Source organism: Antennarius striatus, chromosome 20 (genome assembly GCF_040054535.1).
Source record: "Antennarius striatus isolate MH-2024 chromosome 20, ASM4005453v1, whole genome shotgun sequence".
Classification (NCBI taxonomy): Eukaryota; Metazoa; Chordata; class Actinopteri; order Lophiiformes; family Antennariidae; genus Antennarius; species Antennarius striatus.
The window spans coordinates 3411807-3439759 of NC_090795.1; the positions used below are offsets into that span (position 1 = coordinate 3411807).

At 43.1% G+C, this 27953-nt stretch overlaps 2 protein-coding genes across 5 annotated transcripts; one reads left to right on the top strand and one right to left on the bottom strand.

Moving 5' to 3' along the window:
- Window positions 1–1550: 1550 nt before the first annotated feature.
- Window positions 1551–21545, top strand: LOC137587791 (F-box/LRR-repeat protein 7-like). 2 transcript variants are annotated; one of them, XM_068304414.1, is made up of 4 exons: window positions 1551–1985; window positions 5559–5648; window positions 18213–18830; window positions 19985–21545. In XM_068304414.1, exons 1-4 carry the CDS (start codon window positions 1949–1951, stop codon window positions 20719–20721), a joined length of 1482 nt encoding a protein of 493 aa, XP_068160515.1. In that variant the 5' UTR covers window positions 1551–1948; the 3' UTR covers window positions 20722–21545. The 2 variants fall into 2 exon arrangements, with proteins under 2 accessions (XP_068160515.1, XP_068160516.1); XM_068304415.1 differs by lacking the exons at window positions 1551–1985; window positions 5559–5648 and adding an exon at window positions 14306–16001.
- Window positions 21546–21682: 137 nt separating this feature from the next.
- Window positions 21683–27946, bottom strand: LOC137587694 (TNFAIP3-interacting protein 3-like). 3 transcript variants are annotated; one of them, XM_068304282.1, is made up of 11 exons: window positions 27859–27946; window positions 25727–25997; window positions 24764–24885; window positions 24632–24677; window positions 24345–24419; window positions 24197–24262; window positions 23983–24099; window positions 23765–23893; window positions 23582–23659; window positions 22912–23037; window positions 21683–22574 (listed from the first exon to the last, which is right to left on the bottom strand). In XM_068304282.1, exons 2-11 carry the CDS (start codon window positions 25727–25729, stop codon window positions 22554–22556), a joined length of 783 nt encoding a protein of 260 aa, XP_068160383.1. In that variant the 5' UTR covers window positions 25730–25997; window positions 27859–27946; the 3' UTR covers window positions 21683–22553. The 3 variants fall into 3 exon arrangements, with proteins under 3 accessions (XP_068160383.1, XP_068160384.1, XP_068160382.1); XM_068304283.1 differs by having other exon boundaries at window positions 21683–23033; XM_068304281.1 differs by having other exon boundaries at window positions 21683–23037.
- Window positions 27947–27953: the final 7 nt, after the last annotated feature.

Consider the following 27953-nt stretch of genomic DNA (forward strand, 5'->3'; position numbering starts at 1 on the left):
TCGAGATCAACACAGTGCACATTAAAATAAAAAATAGCAAAGGGTAGGGCCTGCTCGTGCGAAAAAAACCAGATGAGTCATGACTTTTTCTTTTTAACTTCTTCTTTGTTGGAAGACATGGTAGTCGGTGCAAAGTGGAGGCATTTAACACCTCTGTGGGATTGGAAATTCTCAATATAGCACAAATAGATTAGCATCAGTAGTATTTAGCCGGCTAAATCAGTGAAACACAAGCAGCTTTGTCACTCAAGATTAGCCGCGCTTTGTTAAAAATGCTTCCGTTCGCTTGAGATTAACAGATGTGAGAATAAAGAGACTTTTAATATTAAAGGATGTGTCAGTTTGGACCAGAATGCAGATCCATCCTCCATCGATCTCCACTTTATGTGCATTCAGAAAGGAATTCCAGTAAAGTCAACTGTCAGCAGCGGCCAACTGCTTATGTCCAGTTCCTTTACTGGTAGATATCCAATGACCTGTTTGACTGCTATTCATGGAAACATTCCGACACGTGCGGTTAAACTGTTCTATTCTTCTCAGCAGGACGCGTCCGGAATATTTAAGAGATTAGATGTTCTCTCAGCATCCCATTGGTTCAGCAGGGATTTGTTAAAAGTCACACCTGTGATGATGTAATGTTGAATTATTAAAGACATAATAGACTAAGATAGTCCTTAATTGTGAGCATTAGCATCAAAATAATATTAATTTACAAAATTTTCATAATTGTCACAATAGATTTTACATTCAGGGAAACTTTCGCATCAGATCTGTCTGGTTTTACTTCCATGACGTCCTCCTGGTTGTACTTCCAGATTTTATTCCAACAGAAACGGATTATTGTTTCTTTAGCCATTCATGCTGTGTTTTAACAGACAACTGTTTGTAATCCTGTTAGCAGGATTACACAGAAACTACTTGAGGGATTTTCATTAAACCTGGATGGGAAGAACTTTTGTTGTTGTTGTTGTTGTTGTTTTTGTTAAAGGGTGAATTCAGGAATTTCTACTTTCACCAGTGAGGTCAAGCTTTGGTCTGAATGAATTTCATAGTTAGTACTTTAATCGTGTTACATTACAAGATCATGTCTTTTATTTTCATGGATAATGCTTAGAATGCTTGGACTGAATTTACGCGATGACATCTTGGTGAGATGAGATGACACAAGTCCGATCCTGATCCAAAATATTTAATGATGGAATAATCTGAAAATAATGACGCAGACTGAGAAGTATGATCAAACTGTAGCTGTGTCCTCCAGTATTTGAGTGAATGGACTTAGTTCCATGCCCTTCTGTCTTAAAGCTATAGAGAATCACCGCTCCAGTCGAGGCTCTTATCATATATGAAGTTTCATGCGCGGTGGCGCGTCAGGATTTCACATCCTTCGCGTAATCACGCAAAAGGTTTCAACTCATTCCGATCACGTGTTGCGACCGGTTTGACCGGGATCCACCTCCTGTCTCCCTGCTCGTCCCGGTCCAAACGTCCACATGTCGCCCCCCCCCCCCTCCCTTCTGGTCTGCGGTCTCTTTAAATCCAGATCCAGCGGACCGGAGCTGCGCGTCCTCACCGAGCTGTCTGGCCGCTGGGATTGCCCACACTCCAGCCTGATCAACAGCTGCCTGCTATTTCCAGCACCTCAAAAGTTTTCCTCAAAACTCCTCGAACTGGATTTTCTTGAGAGCAGAACGCAGAGGAACCGGGGATGTTCACATTCAGAGACTCTGCTCCGCTGGAGATCCGGATTCTAGTTTTCTTTTTTTTTGTGCGTAATTCCGAGGCGTCCTCTGTTCAACATCTGGATTAACTATTTGGAGCCGGGGCTGGCGGCCCAACACAGACCTCTGGCTGTCTAGCCTATCTGTGCGGAAGGACTGGCTTTTTCTCTGGAATTTACCGCACTCTGATAAACCGAGATTTGCGCCTAGATTATGTATTCTCTAAAATGGGTGCGAACAATGGAAAACTGTACGGAAGCGAGGGTAAGTGCTGTAATTATGCCTGCAAAAGCACGATTTATTTTTATTCTGCGCAGAAGTCTTTATTTGAACCGTGCAAACGCTACTTCCGTTACTTTTGGAGTCCATTTAAACTATAAACAAAAGCGCAGCGGTTCCAAATATTCTCCTTGAACGTGACTTTTACGCATTGAGAGTTACTTCAAAACTATCGCTATTCTCCTCATGTCTTTTATGACTGTAGTAACAGATGTTAACGCGGACTTGAACTTCTTTCTTTAGGCCTGCTTCATTCACAAATTTGAAGGTGATCAGAAAGGAGCTGAGAGCATTTAAAACTTTACAGGATGAAGATGTGAAATGTGGATTTGACACATATATGAACTTGTTACCGGATAAAACTAACGTTTATTACTGTTCCAGCTGCTTTCGCTGGAGCCACGTCAACTTTCATGGTTTCTACCTTTTAAACCGCGTGTTTGTTTATTTGTTTGTTTGTTTATTTGTTTGTTTATTTGTTTGTTTTTTGTCAGGGTGTCTGAAAAAACGTTGTAAATCGATTTGGATGACAGATTCTGGATCTGTTTTTGTTTTAATATTATGACACAACAACAACAAATATAATAATAATAATAATAATAATAATAATAATAATAATAATAATAATAAAAAGCCAATCAATAAAAAAAAAGTATGTAAATGTGGATCGAGATTCGCATCCGAACCAGATCTGTGAGACTAAAGTGAATATTGATTGATTTTTAAAAACAAATGTTTAGAAGAGGGTGGTGTGTGTAGGGATGGAGACATGGCACTGCCACCCTAACACCCCTGGAAGGTGGTTGTCATGGTGACATCCTGGCCTCTGCCCTGGTCCAGTGATGCCACAGCTGTCTGACCTGACCTGAGATGCTGTCGACATAAATCGAGTTTTGCCTCACATAATCGGTCAGAAACAGCTGAGTCGACAGGTTAGCCGCTTCATCAGACGACAGCCCATAATTTTACGGCGGGATTTCAAGAGTGTGTTCCTGCAGGTTAGGTGGAGGTGGGGTGTTTCAGTCGTTCTTATCATCACAGCGGCTCATTCCAGAGATGTTTTCGCCGCCATCCCATCAAACCTGTTGTTTGCTTTGGCGTTTGGTGGTTTTTGTGGTGGGTGTGTGGAGCTTGAGGTAAACACAAACACAGCGTGGACACCTCCAAACCAGAAAGAAGCAGCTTCACGGGTAGAAGAAAAGAAGCAGCTGCTCCTTGGTGGGTTGGTGGACACACCTTAAATGACTTTCACAAGGTTAAGAGCATTTTGGGAGTCTCCGTAGCTGATTTGGTGGATTTTGTCTTTGGGCTGAGCAGATTATGATAAGGAATTAAACAGGAATTCATCTTCATGCCAGATTTCCACACATATATTTGCTGATACCTCCACTCTGCTCCTTGATATGCTGTCAGATATGATCAGAATATCTCTGTCACCCGACTGGAATGTGGCTCCAATCCAGAGGAAAAAGTTCTTCGAATCCAAATCGATATTTGACACCTCACATGTGCTGGGTTTTTTTTTGTTTTAATGAGTCTGGACACATTTGGTGCTTTTGAATAGATTAGATCCACACTAAGAATAATCCTGATCTTCAGTACGACTTCCATCTCACCGCCTCCCGTCTCTGCAGCAGAGATGTTTGCATAAATAACATTCCAGCGTCTCTCTTCCTAAGTCAATAACTGCAGAGGAAAGATAACTGTTGGACCGGCTCCACCCTGAAGTCCAGCCTGCGAAGGTGCATCAACAGCCCCCAGTCCGCTCTGAACCACAACATATCAGCCTTTTATTTAGATATCAGGCCGGCTGTCATGAGTCTGTGTAGAGGAGGACCAAACAAACGAGTTATAACCTCAGATGTGCGACTCGTTCCATCAGAACAAGAACCACAAAAACGTGTTTGCAAGATTTCCTCTGGCTCAGCTCGAGTTTCTCATTTAAATGACAGGATGCATTCAGAGCGAGTCCACAGCAGGAACAAGTAACGTTAATTGATTTGATCAGTTTTCCCTTGAATCATTCCGCACATCTTAATGACATTAGCATTACTTATGATTAGATTTCTTTGTCATAAAAAACTTTTCCGTACCCGGGTCGATTTGGTGACACCGGTGACCTCAAAGGCTACTTTTCCGTTGATGGCGATGAAATTCACAAGAAGAACACTGGATTCCAGACTGAATCTGGATTTGGATTCAAGAACTTTGAATTGTAGTTGTAAAAAGTAGAGATTTTTGGGTCGTGTCAGAATTCTATTCTTATTCATTTATAATTTCATCCAGAAAATGTCAAAAAAAATAGTGAGTAATGCCCACCAGAAACCACATTTGGGCATTCTGATGTTCTCTTTTGTCTCCTTAACCTCAAATATATTATTTACAGCAGAAAAAGTGGACAAAAACCCTAAATTTGACAATGAAGAAGCTGGAATTTGAACACACCAGCTGTGAGAGTCTGAAAATATTAGCGAAACTGACATCATTATCTGCACTTAATAACAAAATAAGCCTCGGTTCTTCCGGTGTGATCTTCTCTGCGGTGTAGAACAACAGTTACAAGGGCAGAAATGTGTGCAAACGTTCCCTCGACATCTGTTTCAAAGTGTGACTCCACAATTAAACACAAACAGGTCGCGGCGGCGCTCTGCCATCATCTTCTAAACACGAGACAGGAAGCAGCGCTCGGATCCTCATGCGACGGCCCTTCTGCACGAGGAAAAGACTGATCGGAATTAATAATTACCAGCCTTACACTTGGATATTATCCCCGGTTAGACTCTCAGGTTGGACATCTGCAAGCTCTTCAACAGTCGATTCTGGGGACCCGAGGAGCCGAAGCAGATGTGCAAACCAAGTGACGTCACCTCAGAACGTGATTCACGCTCAAAACCCCACGAGATGCGTGGATTTACTTCTCCTTTTCTGGGACCGTCGTGGTCTGTTTAGAAGCACCTCTTCGTCCGGGGTGAAAGTCGCACACTTCTCCTCAGGAAAGCTGCAAAGCAACATTTATGATCTCACAGAGGAATGAAACGCCATAAACAAACGCTCCGCAAGGCACCGCCGCCGCCGTCCGGCCTGTCGAGCTTTGGCAGAACAGACACACATTTGAAAGAATGTCTCAATAAAATATCGCTCAGCTGCGGGCGTGCATTAAAAACCCAAATGTGAAATGGAATAATACATGAATAGCTCATAAAAGAGGATAAGAAAATGCATGCACACATGAAGCAAATGAAGACGGATGCTACTGGTAATACGGTGATTGTGATTCCTCGATTGTCGCCCTGGGCAGAACTTCTTCCTCCAGAGCCGCAAAAATATGGACTCTTATTCAATGAAAGCTGCAGAATTGTTCTGAACTTGCCAAAGCTGATATTTCCTTACACCTCATACCTTCTTACCACATTAAATACATCATAGAAACGCGACTCCTACCTCTGCCAGACACTCCTCGGGATTAAATCATGTAAATTAAAGCAAGGAAAGCCAAGGAATCACGGCTGCAGTTTGTCATCTTTAAGTTTCTTTACGGTTTTCTTTCTCTTTCCTCAGGTAAAGGGAGCTCAAGCATCTCTTCTGACATAAGTTCCAGCACAGATCATACGCCGACCAGAGCTCCAAAGAATGCGGCTACCAGCGAAGGTAAAAGGCATCTGGTGCTCATTAACCAAATTCCCCTCGTTTCTTCTCCCCCCCCACCCTCCCAAAAACCTCTTCTTGGGCTGCCTATTTTTGGGAGAGAAACCTGCGTGTTCCATGGGATAACCCTAAATTGAAAACAAACACAACGGCTCCCATCAGAACCCCAGAAAAAAAAACCCAAAGGCATTTCTTTTGGGGCTTTTGTTTGAAAAGAAGTAGAAGAAGATGAAGAAAAAAAACAAACGCTTCTCATTGTGGAAGAATGCTTATCTAAACTGTGGTGGTATCAGGCTCAAAGTGTTGCCAGGGAGGGAGGAACACGCTCTCCGGAAGGGGGGGCAGGCGGAGGGATTTCGCTGGAGAAGGTGTGGGGAGTGAAACGGCCATCAGACGTCGGCGTTCCTCCTTTCAAACCCCCTCGACTGCAGAAAGGAGCGCTCCTGCGATGGTTCAAAAATACTTTTTGCAGCTGACAGATGCCTTTTACAGCCTCCTGTCAGCGGTCGTCTCAAACACCAATCCGTCCGCTAACGTTTTTCAAAAGCGGGACTTTCTTTTATTTTGAAGGAGCAGAACAAACTCTCCCATAACTTTAAAGCTCTGCAATTCCAGTCGCCCGGATCCCCCGTTGTCTCGTAAAAACCATTTGAGCTTGTGAAAAACATTTGTAAATACATAAAAAATGTCAGACCGCATTGCCTGGAAGAAACTGTTATTTCACTCACTTGTTTATTGTTGAAATAGATGTGCTTTTAGAGGGGAAATACCAGATAAAAACCTATTTCCATTTGACAACTGATCCCTCTGGTTGGGGGAGTCAGGCAGTAAAAACAAAATCTCCGAAATCCAGTGAAGTAATCACTGACTCATCGATTTCGATCACAACTTTTTTCCAGTCCCTCTCTCCTTTCCCGATTGTGGTCACCCATCTCCCGATGACTCGCCCCGTTCCTCCCTCGCACTGTCATCACCGATGTCAAATTTGCTCTGGCGTGACGAACGTAGTATTCTGGTGGTTCGTGGTTCGGAGCCGCCCGCGAACAAACAAAAGCGTGTGTTTATATAGCCGTCAGTCAGAACCGAGAGGTCAAGGTGCTCCTCGCATCACGAGACGACCGATGCGCGTCTGGCGGATGCGTGTGGATTGGTTTATTTTAAGCGAGGTCAACTCTGGGGATAACTGTTGCTCACTGGGAATGCTGACTCACTCCGATCCGTCCATTAAGGAGCTACTGGAAGTCCAACTGGGGGTATTTTGGGGAGTCTGGTAATGCCTCCTCGAAGAAAGACCCATACAGATCGAGAAACAGCAGCTACTACGGAAGCACCGGCGGCTTGACGGCCATATTTTGCCTCCCGTGTTACGACAGAAGTTGTTTTTTTTCTCCGTGCTAAGTGGGAGTAATTGCACGGTCTGGAACCGCCACGACCACAAGTAAATCCCTCCTCCCCTTCTTGAAAAGACACACACATGCACACCAACGCTGACAAACTCGCTCACAGTCGGTCACCTCGTCCTTCGATCCGCTAAACTAATCAGGAAGTGGCCTGTCCTGTTTTCCCAACATGCATTGGGAGGTTTTCTTGTTCGGGCGATGACATCCTGAGGGAATGTCGACGCTGCATTATTAGATGATTAGCTCGCTCAAGTAAATAAAGCTCTGACGCTTGACTGTAGTAATGACATGGTGTCTAAAACCGACTCAGAGAAGTAGACAAGAGAGACGAGACTATCATAGTCTCGTCTTCAAGTAACCAGAACTGTTTTGACTCAATATTTCTACACCAAATCAATCCAAAAGATGTACTAACCATCGTAAAACTTTCACAGAGTTGCTTCTAAGTGACTAAATCCTAAAACTGGATTTATTTTCCGACCCTAATATTGCAGTGCAGATTGGAAAATAGGTCATTGCCCGTCTCGTTTCACCGGCTCAACATGCAGCGCCACAAAAAAGCCGGCACTGAAAGCTTCTCCTCCTGAAGACAAACCGAGACAGGCATTCGTCTGGTAACTTTCTGCAACATGTCTCTGTTTTCATTTATTGTCTTGACAGGCTTGTGGTGGCCTGACCCAGTTGGGTTGCTTATTAGCTGCAGACTGAAAGGCACAGCCCCGGACTTTAAATCCTTCCTGTGGGATGGAGCTGAGTATCTCCCAGCAGGGGTCATGCTGTGACCCCCTTTTCTGGGCCTCAAGGGTTTTGCTTTGGCACCACTCAAACTCAGGGTACCTTAGGAATGCGGCTCAGACATGGCAGGCGCTCAACCGACAACACCCCGACATGTTCGGCCTGCGTGTTGTAACTCTTAAAGACCATTTCTGATACTCATATATCAGCTGTGGCCCGTGCCAAGTTTCAGCCACTGATGTAACCCAGACTCAGAAGAGGCGGCGATCACGTCAAAGCAGACATGCTTGTGGGTCAGACCTTCACCTCTCTCTCCTGGCACCAGGAAGGCACTGGGAAGCAAGGAACGGTGAGAACAATGAACATGCTGACTTCCTTACCATAGGACCAAAGATATAGTGGTGATAGGGTAAGAGAGCCAAGAGAGGTGGTAGTAAGTAGTAAAAGAAGTAATTGTTTTTCAAAAGAACCCTTTAAAAGGTCGATAAGGGTCTTGGGTGTGGTGCGAAGTGCACATGATCTCAGAAAGAGGTCTTTATCCTCACAATGCTCAGCTTAGATGTTTGCAACCTATAACCATGAGCTTTAGAAAACAGCAGCAGTTAGCATTTAGCTCAAAGAAAATAAACAGGAAATGTCTGATTGGAAAAATAAAGGTCAAGCAGCACTGCCAGGTAACCGGGAAGATAAACAGACTGGGGGAGATCTACAGATGCAAAAAGAAAAATTTTCGGTTTTTATAGGAAAACTGAAGAAGATGAATATTATATGATTATTTTTAATGTAGAAAACAACAGTTCAGACGGTGCAATCCAAAGTGAATGACATCATGTATGATTCTGTTTGATACGACAGTCTTAACCAAGCGTGAGACTTTTATTGTGAAGTTTCAAAAATTGAATTGAATGTGTGCAAGCAAGCAGGTAAAAACACACTTTTAGTTTCTATACTGTTGACGTCTATATTTTATTGAGGGACTTGTCCTTTCTTGGTTGAAGACATCCTTCTTATACGTTACTGGTATTTTTCACATCACATTCATTTTAATGGACACTATTGTTGAAGTTACTGTTGGATTTACTGCTGTCCACACCCACGCGGTCTCTCCAGTCATTCTGGACGATAAAATCTAATGGGTTAAACAGTGATGCAATGACAGATGTTAATATACCACAGTAGTATTGATCGGTCTTGGCTCAGCCCCTACAGAACACTCCTGTCTCCCAGAGGAAATGAATCCCCGAGCGCCGACGGCCCGTTGACTCGTGTTTACCCGGGAGAATGTCTCGTGTTTCTCTGTTGATTTTTGCTGTGCCAAATGCGAAAGAGGCGTTTGGGTGTTCCGTCGCCGTGGGGACATTCTCTCTGCTGGGAGGAGACTCAAGCCGTTGTCCTCCACTTGTGCTGTGAACGTAGCTCTTATCATTCGTCAGTAGTCATTATCCTGGTATATATTTTAAGCCAAACAGCTCCGGGTTGAACCGCAAGCTGGTGTGACAAATTTATCTTTTGAAAGACTTGAAACTCAATGCTGCATTTGTTCTGCTGCTCTACAGCTGTGATGGAAGTTCTCACACAGACAGAGATCTCTGTTTGGATGAAGAAGCATCTGTTTTTTTGGGGGGGTGGGGGACGGGAATGGAGGTGGTTAATTCTCTTATGGGATTATAAGGCTAGTTTGTGGATTGTTCTCAATTTATGATTGGAAATCCACAGCTTGGAGAGGTTTTTGCTGGAAATACTGATGGAAGAACTGGTTTTGACGGCAGCCTTAAGTTATTTTAATGCTCTTTCAACACGCTGATCGCAAACACAACGAGAAATATCCACGCTTTGCTTCTAATACTCACTGGAAATTGTCTGTGTAAAGAGACGACACAGCGAGGCGAAGAATGCCAAAGCTATTCTCCCCAGATTTTCTCCATCAGCTGTCCTCGCTCCTCCCCCTTCCTTTCCGCCGCTCCTGGAGCCAGGAAATCTGAGAAAAGAGAGAGCACAGAACAAGGCGGTGAACAGAAAAAAATAAAACAAGTGAAAGCAGTTTAGTGAAGAAGAAGAAGAAGAAGGAGGAGGAGGAGGAGGAAGAGGAGGAGGAGGGGAAGCCAAGGGAAGGCAGCTCAGTGAGCTCCATCTCGTAACTCTTCTCTGATTACTGCTCTGTCTTCTCATTCAACATTGGCGGGGAGGAAGCGACGACCTTGTTGTTCTGAGTTTCTCTTCAACGGGGGTCACATTTTTCGGTTCGACTACCGGAGCATATGTTTGACAGGAGTTGGGAAGGAAGCCACCTGGCTGAGGAGTTTGCTTCCTGTAAGGTTTTTTTTTTTTGGCAATAACTAATGTTTTTACTGATACACCTGGGTTTTTTTTGGCGTTTTATGTGGTCACATGACTACCACTTCCTCTACTCTTCTTCTCCTTATGCGGTTTGTTTCATTACATAAGTCGTGAAGTGTCATCTGAGGCCTGGAGCTGCGACGAGGGGTGGAAATCTAGTCGGTTCTTGTATGAATCAGTTCAACTTTAAACAACCCAAACATCTAAATCAAATCGGTTCACGGTTACGTGTACACACGGCTCGAAGGAAAAACAAAAATCACAAAAGTTTGACGTCACCTTTGGTGGATGGAGCAAACATTTATTTTGGATGTCAGACCTTCTGCCTTTTTGGCTCCGATTGCAGGTGTAAGCCTGATCCAGGAACATCAAATTTGTCAGGCCCTTGATAGCGATCACAGACGCTGGACATTTCAACAGCTCAGCCGTTAATGTGAAATTACAACATGAATGAAAACTGGAACTCTTCCTGAAAGTGCCCAAACAAAAATATTCTGCTCGCCCGTCAGTGTTAAACGAATATATCTGACAGCTGACCCGCCAACGGTCCGTCGAGGCTTTGGATGTGATGTCACGGTACACACCATTGCGGTTTGATTGAGTGGCAGTATTACCGTTCAGCTTAAATGCGATAAAAACACATTGGAAACGGGGAAGGGCTTTTTGTTCCATTGGCAAACTGATTCAACAAGAATGTAGAGCCATCTTTTTTTTTTTTTTTTTTTACTGCAAGTCACCGAAACAACCACGATCTGGGCACAAAGACGTGGATATGCATTGAGCGAATACTCAAAAACGTTATCGAATTTCTGAAGAGGTTCATTATAACAACATTATAACAACATTCTCAGCTTAATAAAGTTGTTAGTGTTTGCGTACCTCTGTTTTTTTTTGCTACGATGTAAGGGTAACTTTAGTCTCCTGGTTTCGTATTTTCCCCTACTTGAGTTGCCCCCATGTTGCAGGATGTTTTGCTGCTCCGTCTAAGGGGGGGGTATGTCCCGCTGGGAAAACAACGTCAGTGTGTGCCGTCTATTTTTACATTCATGAACTCTTCCTGGTTGGATAGTTTACGGTCGAATCATTTCCTGCACCTGTGTCACATGGTTTCCACTATAGCCCCACCCCCTGATTATGAGCAGGTCCTGTTTATTCAATAGAGTCCAAATGGAAGAGGAGATATGAGCATCTTGACTCCCTAGTTAATACTTGACCACTTTTCCAAAAGCCACGTATCTTTCATACAGTCTTGACAGAAAAGTGGTTTATCAGACAGACAAACCACAAGAACATTATGAACCACTCCAAAATACCAGTGAGGACACTGGATTCCAGTATGGATAAACAAACCACCTGCTGGGTGTAGAGACACGCATGTGACTCATGTTTGTGTCACGTTTTTGTACCTTTTCCAAGTATTTTCCTCTCACTTTCTCGACCGTCTGAGACAAAATAACATCTTGCCGGAGTTAGAGTGATCACACCCCCCCCCTTTTTTTTTCTTTTTTTTATTCGTCAGGAGTTTATAACCACAAACGTTCCAGCACTTCCCTTGTTCTGTTTCTTTAACCACATGAGATCATTACATTTGCTCCTCATCATAACCGAATCAACCGTTTGGGCCAGCGCTGGCTTTTCCATTCCTGTCAGATGTGAAGTTCCTCCCCGGGTGCCGTGTGAAGCACACGCTACCCTCCTCAGTTCGTTCGACATGACCGTCACTCCAGGTCCTGACCCTCCTCTCGCACCCGAGTTGCCAAAAAGCATTAGCTGTACAGAAAGGCATTTCGTAAACATGTCTCACGCTCAGTCGTTCCATCCCTAACAACCTGAAGAAACTGACATCATGTTGAATTTCAGTGATTTGCCAAAAAGCCGGAGCAGCTCTTCACAGCGCAGTTGCTTTTGATCCGAGCTGTCGTCTCTTTTCACGAAACAAAAAAAAAAGTGGTGTTTTGATGAATAGTTGCAGAAAATGTTCATTTTTTTGAAAAGAATGCCTTTGAGTCGATCACGCCTTTGAGATATCTGAGCGTCTGCTGTCCTCCTCAGCAGAGGATTTATAAAGTGACGCGGGCAGAGCGTGGAGGTGGTTGTGTTTTTTCTGAACTGACAGAAGGTCTTTAAGAGGCACAAAACTCCCTTGAGAGAAGAAGTCATGTCATGGACAGGGTAGAAGGAGGGGGGGGGGCTGTTATAGTTCTTGGCGCATGTATGGTCGAATCTGTTGCCGCAGGAGCTTCAGAAATGAATCTCAACTGTGAGAATAGTCCAGAAGTGGTGGAGTTTGTGGGGGTTGTGTTGGCGCTTCGGAGTCTGTTTCCTGTCCGAGTGTGGACGTTTTTTAAGGAACTCTCTGGCTCTATTGTCTTTCAGGTCGTCCAGTGACGTAAGACCTTCCTGTACTGAAGGCTTTGCTGATAGCCCAGCCGCCACAGTGTATGCTAAAACCAACTTCCATGTATTCAATAAAACCTTAGATAGGCAGATTTTCTCTGGGATTTTGCCCTTTAAAACACTGAATCAACTTTTTAACACTTCCTTTTTATTAATACGCCACTCGTGGTTTGTACTGGTCTGCAGTTGATTCCCTGGCTTATAAATAGAAGAATGAGCATCTCTGATTCCTTCAGATGCAGAACACCACACTGTTCATTGGCAGGGAACCTTTCAGGGGGCAGGAACATGTCCTGGAGCTAATGGCATTCAGATAATGGATTGGTCTGTTCTGCCAGATGCAGCAGTAATAATCCCACTAGGTCCAGACAGGGTCTTAGCAGAGCTTCACAGCACTGCAAGGTCCTGAAAAGAATCCCCATAGCTTTAGTTTATGGCCTGACTGCGTCAAAGTCTGGCTTGACCCTCCTGGTGCACTTGTCTCCGTCTCTGGTAAAGTCTGCAGGTTCTTTTGCCAATTTATCTTCCCTCTTTCCTTTCCTCTTGCCCCTATTTTCTCTCAGAGGCCCTTAAATGACTCCCTGAAATCTGTTTTTGTGCGATACTTTTTTTTTTTAGTATCTTTTTTTTTTTAACCAAGTTCATCAGGTTTTTGTCATTAAGGCGACATCGCTCAGTACACGCAGCTGTGCCTCTTCATCGAACAAGCGTCTTGTCTTTTCACCGATCATTTCCAATTGATTTACATTAAACTTTGGGTTTCAAGGCACGATCCAGATGTGTTCTCACATGGATGGCTAAATGGGAACCTGCTGTGGCAATGCTGTGCATCAGCATAGATTCGGGTATTAGTGGCAAATAATTTCGGCCAAGTATGCCTCTCTGTGGCTGTACGCACATTCACAGCGCATGACTTTCAGTTTTTGGTTGTTCTTTGTCAAGGGTAGAGACCAGATGTTCTACTGTTTTGCCTTTGATTTCCCAAAAGCCGTTCAACAGCTGCATAGTATTTGTCCTGGTAATGATACAGCGATAGAAAACTCGACACCCCTGGCCGACTTATCGTAGACTTTCATGAAAATGTATCCAACATGCATCACATCTTTAGGACTCTTTCAACTCTGGTTTGCGAAGCATGAAGCCCATCCTTTTATTTTGAAATTGCAGGAGCCTTAACAGTCCCAACTTAAAGGCTGCTCAGTATGGTTAAAAGATCCACAGTAAATCTGATTATTGATGAATATTGATAGTCGTGGAGCAGGCTAAGGCTGAGGTGGCGAGAATGAACATCTAGCCATTGGAAGGTTTTGGGTTTCGTCTCCAATTCTGGCAGTCTACAAGTCAAAGCATCCTTAAGCAAGATACCAAACCTGGACAATCATGGAAAGGAAAAAGCTTTTTTGTTATAAAACCTGTTCCAAGATTCTTTGTAGATGGAAAAAAAAAATCCCCTATGGCAACCAAGACAAGCCAAAGGACCTTTCTTTCTAGGGTTAGGGTTTTTGAGCATTAGTCTTCAATGTTTTTAGAAGGTTGATGTGTGTGAGTCCAGATTTAGACTTTCTCCAGTGTGATAACATACTTTCTGCACCAGATAAATTATGTTTATTCTCATTTGAGCTCAGTAATATGATTCACCTGCATATTTCTGTCATCCTTTTTATGTCTTAGCTCCACAGCTCTTTCTTTTGACTGTGTGGATCTGGCTTTGAAAACATGTGTTTGTGTTACTATAGAGTTAGATTGGCAAGTCTAATGGCTTCAACTTTATGTCCTCAGAAGCTCTATTGTCTGACAGTATGGGAAAATTTGGATGACAGATGCACTAGGGAAAGGTTGGCCGACTGCAAACAGTTCTCACTGTGTGTACAGCCTCAATGGTTAATGATGATTGGATAATCTGAGCTTCATTATACCTGGATGACCTGACAAAGCCCCAGGCGCTATCCAACATCCACAAAGAAGCTGTAAGGCTGTCTTCTTTTAACTCCCCCCACCATCTGTGCCGAGGAAGCGCAGAGGAGAGGGGGCGTATGTAGTCTAATTAGTGCACCGTGTTGCTGTTGGCGCTCTCTTCTGGTCAGCGACACATGTAATTATGCAATTTCAGAATCTGCTTCTTATTCAGCGGTAGTTGATTTTGTCTCCGGCATGCAGAATCCATCATGTTAACTTGGACTTGGACAATAAAGACCAAAAAAAAAAAAGCCTCATCCATCAAAACTAATGAGTCACGAAATGCATCTCAGTCACGGCTGTAAATGGATCTGTGGAAAATCTGATCTTTTCCTGGATGTTGTGATTTTTTTTTTTTTTTGTCGTAAGACCAGTGCCTGAAGCGGAGCGAGAAAGAGGAGCCAGTACCCTAATTAAGCAGTTTCATGATCCCATGTGTCACGGGTATATTTGTATGTATTTGGTGCTGCTGTGGCCCAGGAAACAGAGCGGTCATCCTGCAGTCTGCAACTCACATTGCATATTGCATTGTGGGAAATGTAGTAGTTTTTTTTGTGTCAAAGCATACTTATTTATTTTTAGCCTTAAGTTTGACACATGTGGTTTAGAACCTCAGGGGTGGTTCTGTAAGCTCACTAGGACGCTCTACCTGATAAATCAGTAGTAGCAGTGGTAGCAACGAGCACCAGATTCAGTAAGCCAATATCATTGATGTTATTTTTTTAACATCTTTTTATAAATAACTAGAGCAGTTGCTGAAAATAACCTGATTTCCAGTTGTTTTCGTAGCTCCGTGTTGCGGGGTGTGTGGCTCCAGGCCTGTTGGATGAAAAGATATTAACTCAGGAATCCAGCAATATTTGCTGCGTCCCTGAATAAACATCAGCCCCCCCCCCATCCTCATTATTGTCATGACATATTTGGACAGATGTGTGAAATTCGAAATAGATGAGGTGTGTATTATGACCCCGGACCATTAAATCCTTTGTACAAAAGCTAAAGACAACAATTCAATGTAAGTCAGACGACCTAAAGGAAATACTCCTGCCTATTCAATGTTAAACTAATCGCAGGCAGACCACCCGGAAAAATGATGCATCAAACCATCGAAAGAAGCCTTTTGCATCCCACAAGAACGGTTAAAACCCAGCGTCTTCTCGCGAGCTGACTCCACCGAGTTTGATTAACATGCAGCACACATGTCGTTTTGCTCAGAATTTGATGCGCGTGAGAATTTTAAGGCACACCAGGGTGTTTTTAAAGTAGCTGCGAATTGGTGGCCACGTTCCTGCGGAGACCGGTTCTGCGGATGTCATCAAGCCCGGACCGAGCCAAGATCTGGGATACAGATTTTTGCGGGACAGTCGTAAGGGCGGTGTCGCCGTCCAGCTTTCTTTCCCTGCACAAAAAAGCCATTTGTCACGAGGACGGTGACATATACTGCCTCCAGCCAGCTGACAGGCGTCCCTGAATGATCCATTAATCACCATGTGCAACGTGCATGACTGGGACGAGAGAATGGGAATCATGAGTAAGTAGCACTCAACACGTTAAGATTGATATTGGCAAGAATTGCAAACACAGTTTTTAATAAATTCAAGTACGGCATGAAATAAAGAGCGCGAGGACGTCAAGTAGGAGATTACTAATAACTCATATTTCAGTCTGTTACACATAAACTACTTGACGGATTTTAATGAAACTAAGTTGAAGCGTTGGACTCTAAGTCAGGAAGAACCCGTTGAATTTTGAGTGTGAATCCAGACGAAGATTCAAGTGCGTTTTTTTGTCTTTTTGTGAACCCATGAATGAAGTGCTTTAAACTACTCGACGGATTTGAATTTATTGGAAGTGGGGCACATTTTTTTGTGAACATTGCGAACGAGGGTCGTGTGGAAGAAAGCATCCGAAGGAGTGGATCCATCTTTTTCTTTCACTTCCATTAACATTGCTGGAGTGCAGATGGTGCACATGTCTTGCTGGAATTCAGATCGGGTTTTAATTTAATTAAAAGTTGGGCCTTGGGTGAGGCATATTGTCTGCGGTCCTTGTAGTTGTTATTGCGTTCACCACATTTTTAACACTAATTTTGACCAAAATTGATGTGGTATTTCCCTCAAGTTACTGTGTTCCCATAAAAGTTTCTTGGAAATTTGCTTGCATAGTTTAAAGTGTCAAGTGGTGTATATAAAGCTGATACATCTATAATTTATTCTTGAATAATAACCTTATCTCTACAACATTCGCAACACATTTTGCCAAACATTTTTATGAAAGCAACTCTGTGGATTAGAGAATAAATGTGTATTTATACCAGACGCTCCCTTATCTCCATAACCTGGTCTCAAACAAAAAAGAATTCTATTTATTTTAAGCCGTGATATCATCTCATAGTTTGACATCTGTAAGTGACATCATGCTAAAGGAGTTGCGTTCAGCGATGATTATCAATCCCTATGAACTCCCTGAGATCAGACAAGATGAATTTCAGGGGTGGTGAGGGGGGTGCAGATAGCATCGGAGAAGAGCACTCAGTGTCCCGGGGCAACGGTCCGACCTCGGGAAACAACATCTGATGCCCCGGCTTATGGGGTGAAAGGCTCACGGTGACGGGATCCAGCCAGCGCCTCTCGTAGCTGCACCTTCGGTGCACATCCGTCAAGGGGGGGCCTCCAGGTTTACACAAGGATGGCGGTTCATCGTCAGCCCAAAACTCCTCGGATGGTCGCTCGGAAGCCACGGAGATGATCTGATGAAGAAGTCATGTGACCGCTGCCCTGAGGCCGACAAGATCAACCCGACGTGAAAGCTAGACTTTTTGCCCTATTTTATTGGCTTCTCCCTTTCCCCACAAATAACTGGAAATTTTAAAATGACCTTATGAAATTGTCACCATAGATCCAGTGGAAATTATTAGAGTAAATGGATTTCAGTGAGAAAAAAAACCCCAACAGAGGTAAACATGAAATACTCCCATGGTGATTAATCATCAAGAGGGAGAAATGGATCACAGCCCTGGAAGGGAGACCAGTGACCGGTGGATACAATACAGTCATGACACGTGTGTGTTTTAAATGGAACACAACGTCATTCACTACTGGAAGAGGAACTCTACTAAATCTGTTCATAGCCCTTGCAGGAATAAAGTTGTTCCTCCAGAATAATCGAGTCAACGCCGGCTGTACAACCAAACACTAGGTGGCAGTAGTGGAAATACACCCCAATGCGAAGAATCAAACTCTTATTCTGATTGGTTGATTGATTCTCATTGATTCGATTGGGTGCTCCTTGAAGGGGAATGTCGCCAACCAGTAGTATTTTTAAAAGAAGTGTTGGTGTTGATGTATATGGCACATGTTGTTTGAAATAAAGAAAATGTTTTTGAAGGTTCATCCTAAAATCCTAATTGCAAGAAAACATTACAAATAAATGATTGGACTGATTTTGGGATGTGTGGTTCAGGTCAGTTAGGAACAGGAAGTTTTTACCCAACCTGTGGAAACAGTTATAATCTGATGAGAAAATATCCCGGGGGTTTTCTCAGATTCGTCTCGGAGACAGGATGCTTTCTAACCTGGGGGGCATGGAGTTAAAGGATATTAGTATTAACCAGAAATAAGATCTTTAGTAATAAAGATGTTATGGATTGAAGTATGGGGACGGATTTGGGGCCTCCGGTCATTCTAGGAGTCCTTGGAAAATCATGACAGATTCAGGTCAGTCTTTCCCTCCTTTTCCTCAGGTCTGGACTCCGGCACACGGACCCTGAGCACCCCCAGCCCAGGTCTCATCCTGCCATCCAAGTCCTCCTCCCTCTCCTCACCTGCCCTCTCCAGTAATGGCCATGAGACCAACTCCTCCTCCTCCTCCTCCGCCCCGGGCGAGACCGTCGCCGTGGTCCACCCTCAACCTGGCACCCACACTCGCTCTCGCCAGCTGAAAAGCCACCACCTCGCACCCATCGACCTCCTCCCCGACCACGCCCTCCTGCAGATCTTCTCCCACCTCCCCACCAATCAGCTGTGCCGTTGCGCTCGCGTGTGCCGCCGCTGGTACAACCTGGCGTGGGACCCGAGGCTCTGGAGCACCGTCCGGCTGACAGGGGAGCTGCTCCATGCCGACCGGGCCATCAGGGTCCTGACTCACCGGCTGTGCCAGGACACCCCCAACGTGTGCCTGACCCTGGAGACGGTGATGGTGAACGGCTGCAAAAGGCTCACCGATCGGGGGCTGCACGTGGTGGCCCAATGCTGCCCCGAGTTACGCCGCCTAGAGGTCGCTGGCTGTTATAACATCTCCAACGATGCCGTGTTTGAGGTGGTGTCCCGCTGCCCCAACCTGGAACACCTGAACCTCTCAGGTAAAGAAATATCCGTCGTATTCCATTTTCCTCTTACCTTGATTAGTGACTAATGCTTCGCCGCTACCCGGCGTCGCACATCTGTGGCTTTACCTCAAAGAGTTCCTTATTCCAGTCTCTCTCAGTCGTTCCTACTATAGCTGGTAAAATCATTAGAGCTGCAGGAGAGGCTCTGCCAGCCTTAAGCTCCCATCTGGGAGAAGAAAGGCTTTCTCAAGCTGAAAGCAGAACTTACCTCAACTCGAGTAAGAAGAGCAGTCTGCTGCTTTTATTAAGGAAATGACACAAATAACACCGACTTGGAACTGGACTGAGGCGGCTGGGCAATGTCTGCTCCCTCAGCACCAGGAACTAAGTCCTTAGCTGTAAAAAATAGCCTTCAAGAAACCGGTGGATTATGTTATAGGCACAAAGTAATGAAATAAAATCTATTTTTTTAAACTGTTATTGACATCAGACTTTGAAAGATTGGCTCTTTGTTGAGCTATTCGCAGCTTTGCAGGATTTCTATCATTGCATTTAATCAGCAGTTTCACTCTGGTGCCCCCTAGTGGCACAGCTCCGCCTTCAGAAGGGAAATAAAAGATTTTTTCCATTAATGATACGCCCACACCCTTATAAGAATGAAAATGATTTTTTTCCCCCCTTAACTGAATGCTGTTAGCCCTTCTTGTGCTTTTATTGTGACGAGAAATGAGAAACTGCACAGTTCATATTCCATGAAATCCGGTTTAAACGCTCTGACTCAAATGAAGCGCCTTACAGTCTTTTCAGTTTGCAGGAATTCGCTCTAGTTGAGATGAAGCAAACCCTAAAGGCTCTTAATTTTTTTTTTTCAGGGTCGTCAAGTTTATTTTATTCCTAAAAACTCTTCTACAGCTGTTTCTTGAAAACACACGTACCCACAAGATAGTTGAAAATCGGAAATGTTGCACTAAAAGGACTGTAACTCTTCATCTAAGCTTCATCTAAGCCAAGATTCTCTCCCATCTCGTAAATTAGAAGCGCTCAGGGAATCCATTATTCAGGGTTAGTATTACAAACAAGGTGAATGATGACTAAAGCAAAATAATAATTCATACTGGCCCCTGTTGTTTTAGCACACACTGATCCTTTACCTCTGGATGATAACCTCTGCTCCCTCCCCCCTCCAGGCTGCTCCAAGGTAACATGCATCAGCCTCACCCAAGAGGCCTCGCTCCAGCTGTCCCCCCTCCACGGCCAGCAGATTTCTATTCACTACCTGGACATGACTGATTGTTTTTCCCTGGAGGACGAGGGCTTGCGAACTATCGCCTCCCACTGCCCTCGCCTGACGCACCTGTACCTGCGCCGCTGCACCAGGCTGACGGATGAAGCCTTGCATCACTTGGCGCTCCACTGCCCTTCGATGAAGGAGCTCAGCCTGAGCGACTGCCGGCTGGTGGGGGATTTTGGCCTGCGTGAAGTCGCCCGCTTGGAGGGCTGCCTGCGCTACCTGAGCGTGGCTCACTGCACCCGCATCACCGACGTGGGCATGCGCTACGTGGCCCGCTACTCCCCGAGACTGCGCTACTTAAACGCAAGGGGTTGCGAGGGCCTCACAGACCACGGCCTGAGCCATTTGGCCCGGAGTTGCCCCAAACTCAAGTCTCTGGACGTGGGGAAGTGCCCGCTGGTTTCGGACAGCGGGCTGGAGCAGCTGGCCATGTACTGCCAGGGCTTGAGGAGAGTCAGCCTCAGAGCCTGCGAGAGCGTAACGGGAAGAGGACTCAAAGCTCTGGCGGCCAACTGCTGCGAGCTGCAGCTGCTCAACGTGCAGGACTGCGAGGTGTCGCCCGAGGCCCTGCGGTTCGTCCGACGCCACTGCCGCCGCTGCATCATCGAGCACACGAACCCCGGTTTCTACTGAGACCAGGAGTTCTCCGACAAGAGGATGAAATCCCTGCAAAAGGCCGACGTGTCGGAACTGGTCATAAAACTGTCGTGCAATACTGGCCAGGATTCGTCTCTTTACATCCTCTTGGTTTGTTGTTAATACTGTCCCTTTTGAAAACTACTTCCATAGAATGTATTTAACATATTTATCTGTAAAAAGGCAGAAAAGTGTTTAGTATACTACTTGTTTTCAGCATCACAATGTAACGACACGCTACGACACTCAGCACTGGGTACAGTTACCATTTAAAGGCCTTGTAACGCATTTTTTATCTTAAAGGTTGTAAACCTTCGGGCCTTGACACATAACCGTTACCATTCATTACTGCACCTATTTATAGACAGCTATATCTAGAGACAAAACCTTAAAGAATGTAGCTACATAGCAGCAGCTGAAGCAGAAATAATCTCCATCTCACGTCGTGTGCATACGCACTTTACGCAATCGTGCTGACAATCACTCCCGCTGAGCTGTCATCTTCTTGTTAAATGACTTGCTGTAAATTAACATTAGCCAGACAGATTTTTTTTTTTTTTTTTTACCGCCAAACAGAAACAAACTGTTGTGGGATCAGTGTTGAAAATAAATAAGAACACATTGCTGCTACAATAAAGTTCTCCAAAATCCGCCTCCACAGATGTGTTTTCCTAAACCCTGATTACACTCTCAAAGGAGCGAAACCTGTTTTAGTTTCGAACAACCCCAAATATGAGCTTGTAAAATATTGCTATCCCCTATAAGCCCTGAGTTGTGTGGATTCAAAAGGTGCCTCATGGGGTTAAAATAAATCTATTTGCAAAAAGGTATGGTTCGTGCTTTACTAATTTCTCACTAGGGTTATATTTCCTTAAATTTCTGTCATTAATTTATGCAGGAGACACAGCTTACATGCAATGCTTTATTTTCATTGGTAAACACACAAAAAAGGACAAAAATGTGCAACAAATTCTTTCAAATTGTCATAAATATTCATAAAAATTAAACACCTGTGTCACAGTTCAGGTGGATTGGTCAGTTCCAAATTGTCCGTGTGTGTGAGTCATTGTTCGTCTGCTGGGAGAGGCTCCAGATACCCCCGCGACCCGCGAAAGCGGAAGAAGGGGTTTGGAAATTTAATATATAATTTACAATTTGTAATATATAATAAGCTGTCCTGGCATGACTTCATGTTTCTTCTACCCCGTTAGAAGCTGTGTGTCTGTGAGTTTCAGGCTTCTCTTCTGATGCACAGGAACCCAGATACTCTTCTATCCGTCGCCTCGACGACGAGGCTTTGTCTTTACGACATGAAAACAAGACGCTCCCTGATTCATTCTGCACCTGACAAATGGTATCCACCTGTATTGTCCTATCATGTAATAACTGATATGCCCCTAAGGACCAGGAAGAGGGGAACTTATGGCTTACATGGCACGCAACATACAAGAGTGTATTATTACACCTTTGGCTGCTTTTCTACTCGTGGGAAATGTTTGAGCTAGAAGTACTTTTTTTTCCACGGGCTGTCAAAGTGTCACGTCTCTGTCTATGTTTTGTGCAAACTCTTCTTCCATTAAGACCCTAATATAAGGGACCTTACTGTCCCAGACCATAATGAAAGCGACCTGAGGCTAAACCTGAGGAGCCGGCTGGCTACAGCTGAACACTTCGCTCTATTGCAGCTCCCGTCAGCAAATAGGACAAGTCTGGCCTTGACAGTTATGAAGTCTCCTCTGAGACTTCTGTAAAGTGCATCAAGTGTATTATTAGACAAATGTTGAGGAAGATGTTGTATTTCACATTTTGCTTAATTTTCCCAGGTGCGTTCAAGGTAGGGCTGTGTTCACCTGGAAAAAAGAAATAGGCCATGTTAAAGACTCAATGCCAGCATAGCAACAGCCGTTGTTTTCCTGTTTTTGGATGATTCTTTTAACAAGTCCTGATTGCAGACCCAATCAGAGCAACAGGAGGCACCTGGCTACCTCTGCCTATCCAACAGCACCTGAGGAACTCCTGAGGAGCAGCAGCTACCAGCATGAGGAGTGTCAGTAGCTTGACTTGACTTCCATTGTTTGAGATTTTTGACTTTTCATCAAGCCAGCGTTTATCATTCTGTCTAACATGAGTGTATCACCATTTTTTGTTTTGACCTACCATCTGGGTCGTGATAGTGGTGTATCCTACCTGGGGTTTGAGGACACATAGCTCGCTGTGAGCTTTTCTTAGATTCCTCTCCAGTCCCAGACACTTGTCCTTTAGCCTCTCCCTGTCCCTCCTCTCCTTCAGGAAGTCCTCTTTGTAGACTTCTGCCTGGTAATGTTCCACATGGACAGATTGTCAGGATAGAAATACCGTTATTTGAGTTTGAGGACTGATTTGCAAATGCCTTTGAGTGGCTAGTTAGCTTAGCGTAGGGTAAAGATTGGGAACAGTCAACCTCTATGTGCCAAAGTAAAAAATACAAAAGAAACCAACTACTAACTCCTCTAGTCCACTGATTATTATGTTTGTACATTATTTGTTTAAGTTTTATAAAAGTAAAGACTAAAAATAAAATTAGGCCTATGGCGTGCTAATTCTTGCACAGAAGCCGTGGCCGATCATACGAACAAAACCCGTCATTTCTACTCTACTGTTTTTATACAAACAAAGTAAACCTCAAGTTAATTATTATTTAAAAAGTTCAAACTACAGATAGATGAGTGTTCTAGTCTTACTGCTGCTTTAAGCCTATCCAAGCTAAGCAAACCCTTTCCTGTCTGCATCCTCATGAAAAGGTTTTTTACGTCATTTTTGAAGCTTTGTACTAAAAAGAGAATGTAAAAAATGCACGTGCATGATGGAGGAGGTTCACCTGTTGTTTCCAGACATCCTGTAGTGTCTCACTGCTGTCATCAAGAGGTCGGTTCTTCAGGAGGGCTTCCTCTAAAGCCTTCACAAACATGTCAATGCAGCTATGAAACTGTTCAAGAATTCCTGGAATCATGATGATGTGAAAAGTCTATTCCTTCAGCAAAAAGCTCGACTCCCTACCCACCTTGTTCAGCCGTTTGATCTCCTCGCGCTGATGCTGCCATTCTCGGCTTAAAGTCCTATTTTGCGCTCGCAGATCATTCACTTCCTTCTCTGCTTTCAGTAACTTGGAGCTCATATCAGTATCTCCAGTCTGCGTGAGTTTTTCCATAACTCCATTATTACACATATTTTACAAGTTGAATGCATTATAAATGGACTTTAAACAACAGCTTCATTTACCTTTGTGCTTGCTTTATGTTTGACGTTTCTCTCTGATGTCACTTCCTTTCCTCCTTCTTCACAGGTCTCTCCTGAGCGACAGCAATCGTCTCTGACTAATGCTTTTAAACTTTTTACCTGGTCATGAGATAAAGAAAAGGAGGTGAAACAGATGATATATAAGTCACGTAATGAAACAAACCACGAGTAGGCTGTGAATTACTTGCTTTCTGACCTTCTGTGTGAAGTGCTGTTTCATGGTTCGATATTCTTTGGCCCATTTCTCATTAATAGAAAGAAGCTGAGTAAAAGAGAAAGAACATTTAATGACTGGTTCATGTCTCCTGAGATGGAAAATACACTCACTTCTGAAATGTACTTACCTCTTGCCTTTGCTTCTCCAAGGTGAGTATTCGAGCTTTCAGTATGACCTCAATGCCGACAGCTGACGCTTCTGACTGAGGTGAAAGAAAGAAGGAAGTACTTAAATGCGGCACACTTATGCAATACAACCACATACACTGACTTCCTTTTACACATATCTGGAGTTTCTTTTTCAGAGTCTTTCCAGTAATGCAGAGAGCTTGTGTGGTCAGGAAGTCAGAGGGTGACAGCGTGGGGATTGAACATGCTGTCAAATGTATATTCCAGTGTTACGTCTAAGATGTACCTGATGGTCGGGATGATAAACTGCAGCTGCACCAAGTTTTTCTGTCCTGAAAACATTTGATTACAAAACCAAAAATGAATATTTGGCACTATTTATGAATTTGACCAACAGTGTCAGGGATATCATACTGACATGCTGCGTTCGTCCATATCTGGTAGTGATGGATACAGTCTGTGGGTCTGTTTTCTGTCTGTGGTGACAGTCTCACTGGTCGTCTCCACGGGACACCGTTCCGCTGACTTCTCAGATAAGGACTGTCAAACACAGAGGACAACACACATGATGCTTAACAGACAATTAAAAATCTTTACTTCACTGGCATCCATCCTCCCATCCAGTGATTTTCTTCGAGACAGGTTGACTGTAGTCAACTCGTCTTCAGCCTGTATTCCAGCAGGGAATACACAGGGAGAACATACAAACTCCACACAGAAAGGAATCAAACCCAAACCTTGATTTACACCACCAATTTGTAATTATTGACAGCTTACCTCCTTTGGAAATATGTTCAAATTCAGTGAATACAGATTTTATTTGGATGCACAACAAATGGCACATATTCTCTTTCATCAAGACCGAGACATCATTTTCTCATAAATTAAAGAAATTGGACTAATCTAAAAATGTCATGTATTGAGACAAATTTATCTGGATGTACACAACAATTGAATGGGCTGCCACTTTGGCCCACGTCTCATCATCACAGCAAGTTTCATGGAAATGGATTTAGTATTTTTGTGTAACTATGCTGAGAAGCCAACAAAAAGAATGAGCGTGAGTGAAAAACATAGCAATAAATAATTCTTATTTAATAGAAATAAGTTCAATATTTAACTATTTAGAAATATATTTAGAAAAAAAAAAGAAATATAAAATAAATAATAAATAAAAACATTTTATACATACTGCAGTTATTATATATGAATATCTCCGGTATCCGAATATAGTACGGTTGTGATCATAATTACATTTTGAAAAGAAGTCCTTGGAACTTGGAAACGTCCCACTTAAGCTTCTCTACATATTTAAATCAATTTAAAAAAAAATTTTTTAAATCTCTAAAACACACATAAACAGACTTTTGAACGAACTCACCATAGTTTTATTCTCTGCGCTCCTCCACACGTTCAGACGCCGCCAAAAGCCGCTATTTAAACTGCTGCCTCTGAGTATTATACTGAGGATCCCGGATGAGACGGAAAAACCAGTGTTGTCCAATCACCTGCCGGGATTCCCTCTCTCGTGCCACTGCATCCTCGAGCGCGTGCGGTGAAGGACAAGGAAGTGTAAGTAGTTGATGGCAGCGCGAGCCCTGACCACCAGCAGAAGGACTGCGGTACGAGGTGATGAGTAAGAAGGACACACACTGAAAAACACACACATCAACATTCCTAGACGTTAAAAAAAATCCATTGTATATGTTAGAGCATACAATTATTTTATAAAACAGTTTAATGGCCGATAAAAAAAAAAATCGAGGCTAAAAGTGGGCTAAAAATAAATAATAATGCATAAATTAATTTAAAAAAATAATGTTCACATCGCTATTAAAAAAGTGGTATGCTTATATTTTTTGAGCAAATGTTCTTTAAAATATTAATTACAATTAATACTTATTAAAAGTACATTAGTCATCGCATATGCAGAACTAGTATTTATTGGACAAAATTTTGCCTTATATCTGCGTAAAAAGCTGTTTTTCTCACGTTGCTGTTTGAAAATCACAACAAACTAAATTTAAAAAGTCTCAATCGAACACATGAAATGATGGATGGATGAATAAATAAAAAAAACACAAACAGAACAAAAAGGTAAACTGTAGGTCGTGATGTTTTGCAGTGGAGGCAGTTTATAGTTGTGGGAACTTGGTGACCCTCCTGGGGAGGTTAAGCTTAACACATTTTAAGAAGTTGTAGTCAAGATGAAACTATCCATGATGAAAGATGAATCCAAACGTTCAGCAGGTCATGAGAAAAGTACAAATATGACAGGTTTGTCATCTTGCTCAATCTAACAGGTGTTGACTCAGAGAGGGTTTGTTTCAGGGAAGGAGGACAGGGGAAAATACGCTGCTTCTCCTCCAGTAACCAGCACTGTACTCATGGCTGCCCATCAATTCTTTCTGATGTAAACTTAAATTACCCAACACTTCCCGTATTTCTTTAAATATGTACCGATAGGATGTCCTCTCCTTTGTGATTCACCTTCAAACCCAAATCCAATCTGAAATCTAGAGATTTTACTTTGGTCTTTTCCAGCTGGTGGCAGCGTTTGTCAATCATAAAGGCAAAAACAGATTAAAATAGGGAAACCTGCCGATTAGCTTGATAAACAAATACGTTTTTATATAATTTTTTGAGTACAGTAGTGTTTGTATGGCTGTTCTTTCTTATTTAAATAAAGCCAAGATGCCTTTTCCTTCTATTTCAATCATTATGTTAGGATAAGATAAGCGAAACCAAGGTCATCTGAGGAATTGGTTACTGTTAGACTGCAGTTCCAGGAAATGAGTTTGACCAGTGAAAATATAAAACCACAATATACATTTTTTGTACTTTTTGTACATAATAAACTGTTTTGATTTCTTTTTGTGATATATTTTCAAATTCAGACACCCAGATGTACTATAATCCATTATGCTAAGCTAAGATAAGATAAACTAAGTTACCCGCCGTAATGTTACTATCACATTTTCCTTCATCAAATTCTAGGTAAGAGGTCATTTTTCAAAATGTCGAACAAAAATCTTCAGTTGATGGTTGTGTTTATGTTTTATTCACATTTAATAAATGTTTTTAGTGGAACATGTTAGATGGAGTGACAGTGGAGCATCAGGTTAATGTCATATAAAAGTATGAGAATATTAAAATATTTTTTTTATTTAGTCGTCAGTTGTAAACCCATACACAAACATTGACGCAAAACCTTCAGGATAATTATTTTTTAGCCTTTAAAAAACCTCAACTGTGTGAATTATTCCAGTTTTTGATAAGCTACATTAACCTTCTTGACGTGGGTGAAGCTAAATGTTATATCAGTCATGACTTTTACTTCAGTGTAATTCAAATAATCCAAACTCAATATCGATAAATATGGAAATGTCAACTTCTGACTTTAAAGTAAATCCACACAACACGAAAAAGATTTTGTGAGACGGTGTTTACCGACATCACTGTCACGGCGGTGTGTGTTGTGGTTTCTAAGGAGGGGGCTCGATCACACAACACCTGTGCATCTTTTCCCAGCACTGACACAGCAGCTTTCGGTTCATGTGACAGATCAGCGAGTCATCAGGGAGGAAGAGGAGGTTGTCACCGTCCCC

Excerpts from the sequence above, each read along its gene's own strand:
- LOC137587694 (XM_068304281.1), bottom strand. Across the intron at positions 24,678-24,763 it reads GATATGGACGAACGCAGCAT|GACAGAAAAACTTGGTGCAG; the intron begins GTCAGTATGATA and ends AAATGTTTTCAG. Across the intron at positions 24,100-24,196 it reads AACAGCACTTCACACAGAAG|GTAAAAAGTTTAAAAGCATT; the intron begins GTCAGAAAGCAA and ends TCTCATGACCAG.
- LOC137587791 (XM_068304414.1), top strand. The coding sequence starts at position 1,949 with ATGGGTGCGAACAATGGAAAACTGTACGGAAGCGAGG. Across the intron at positions 5,649-18,212 it reads GAATGCGGCTACCAGCGAAG|GTCTGGACTCCGGCACACGG; the intron begins GTAAAAGGCATC and ends CCTTTTCCTCAG. Across the intron at positions 18,831-19,984 it reads GGAACACCTGAACCTCTCAG|GCTGCTCCAAGGTAACATGC; the intron begins GTAAAGAAATAT and ends TCCCCCCTCCAG.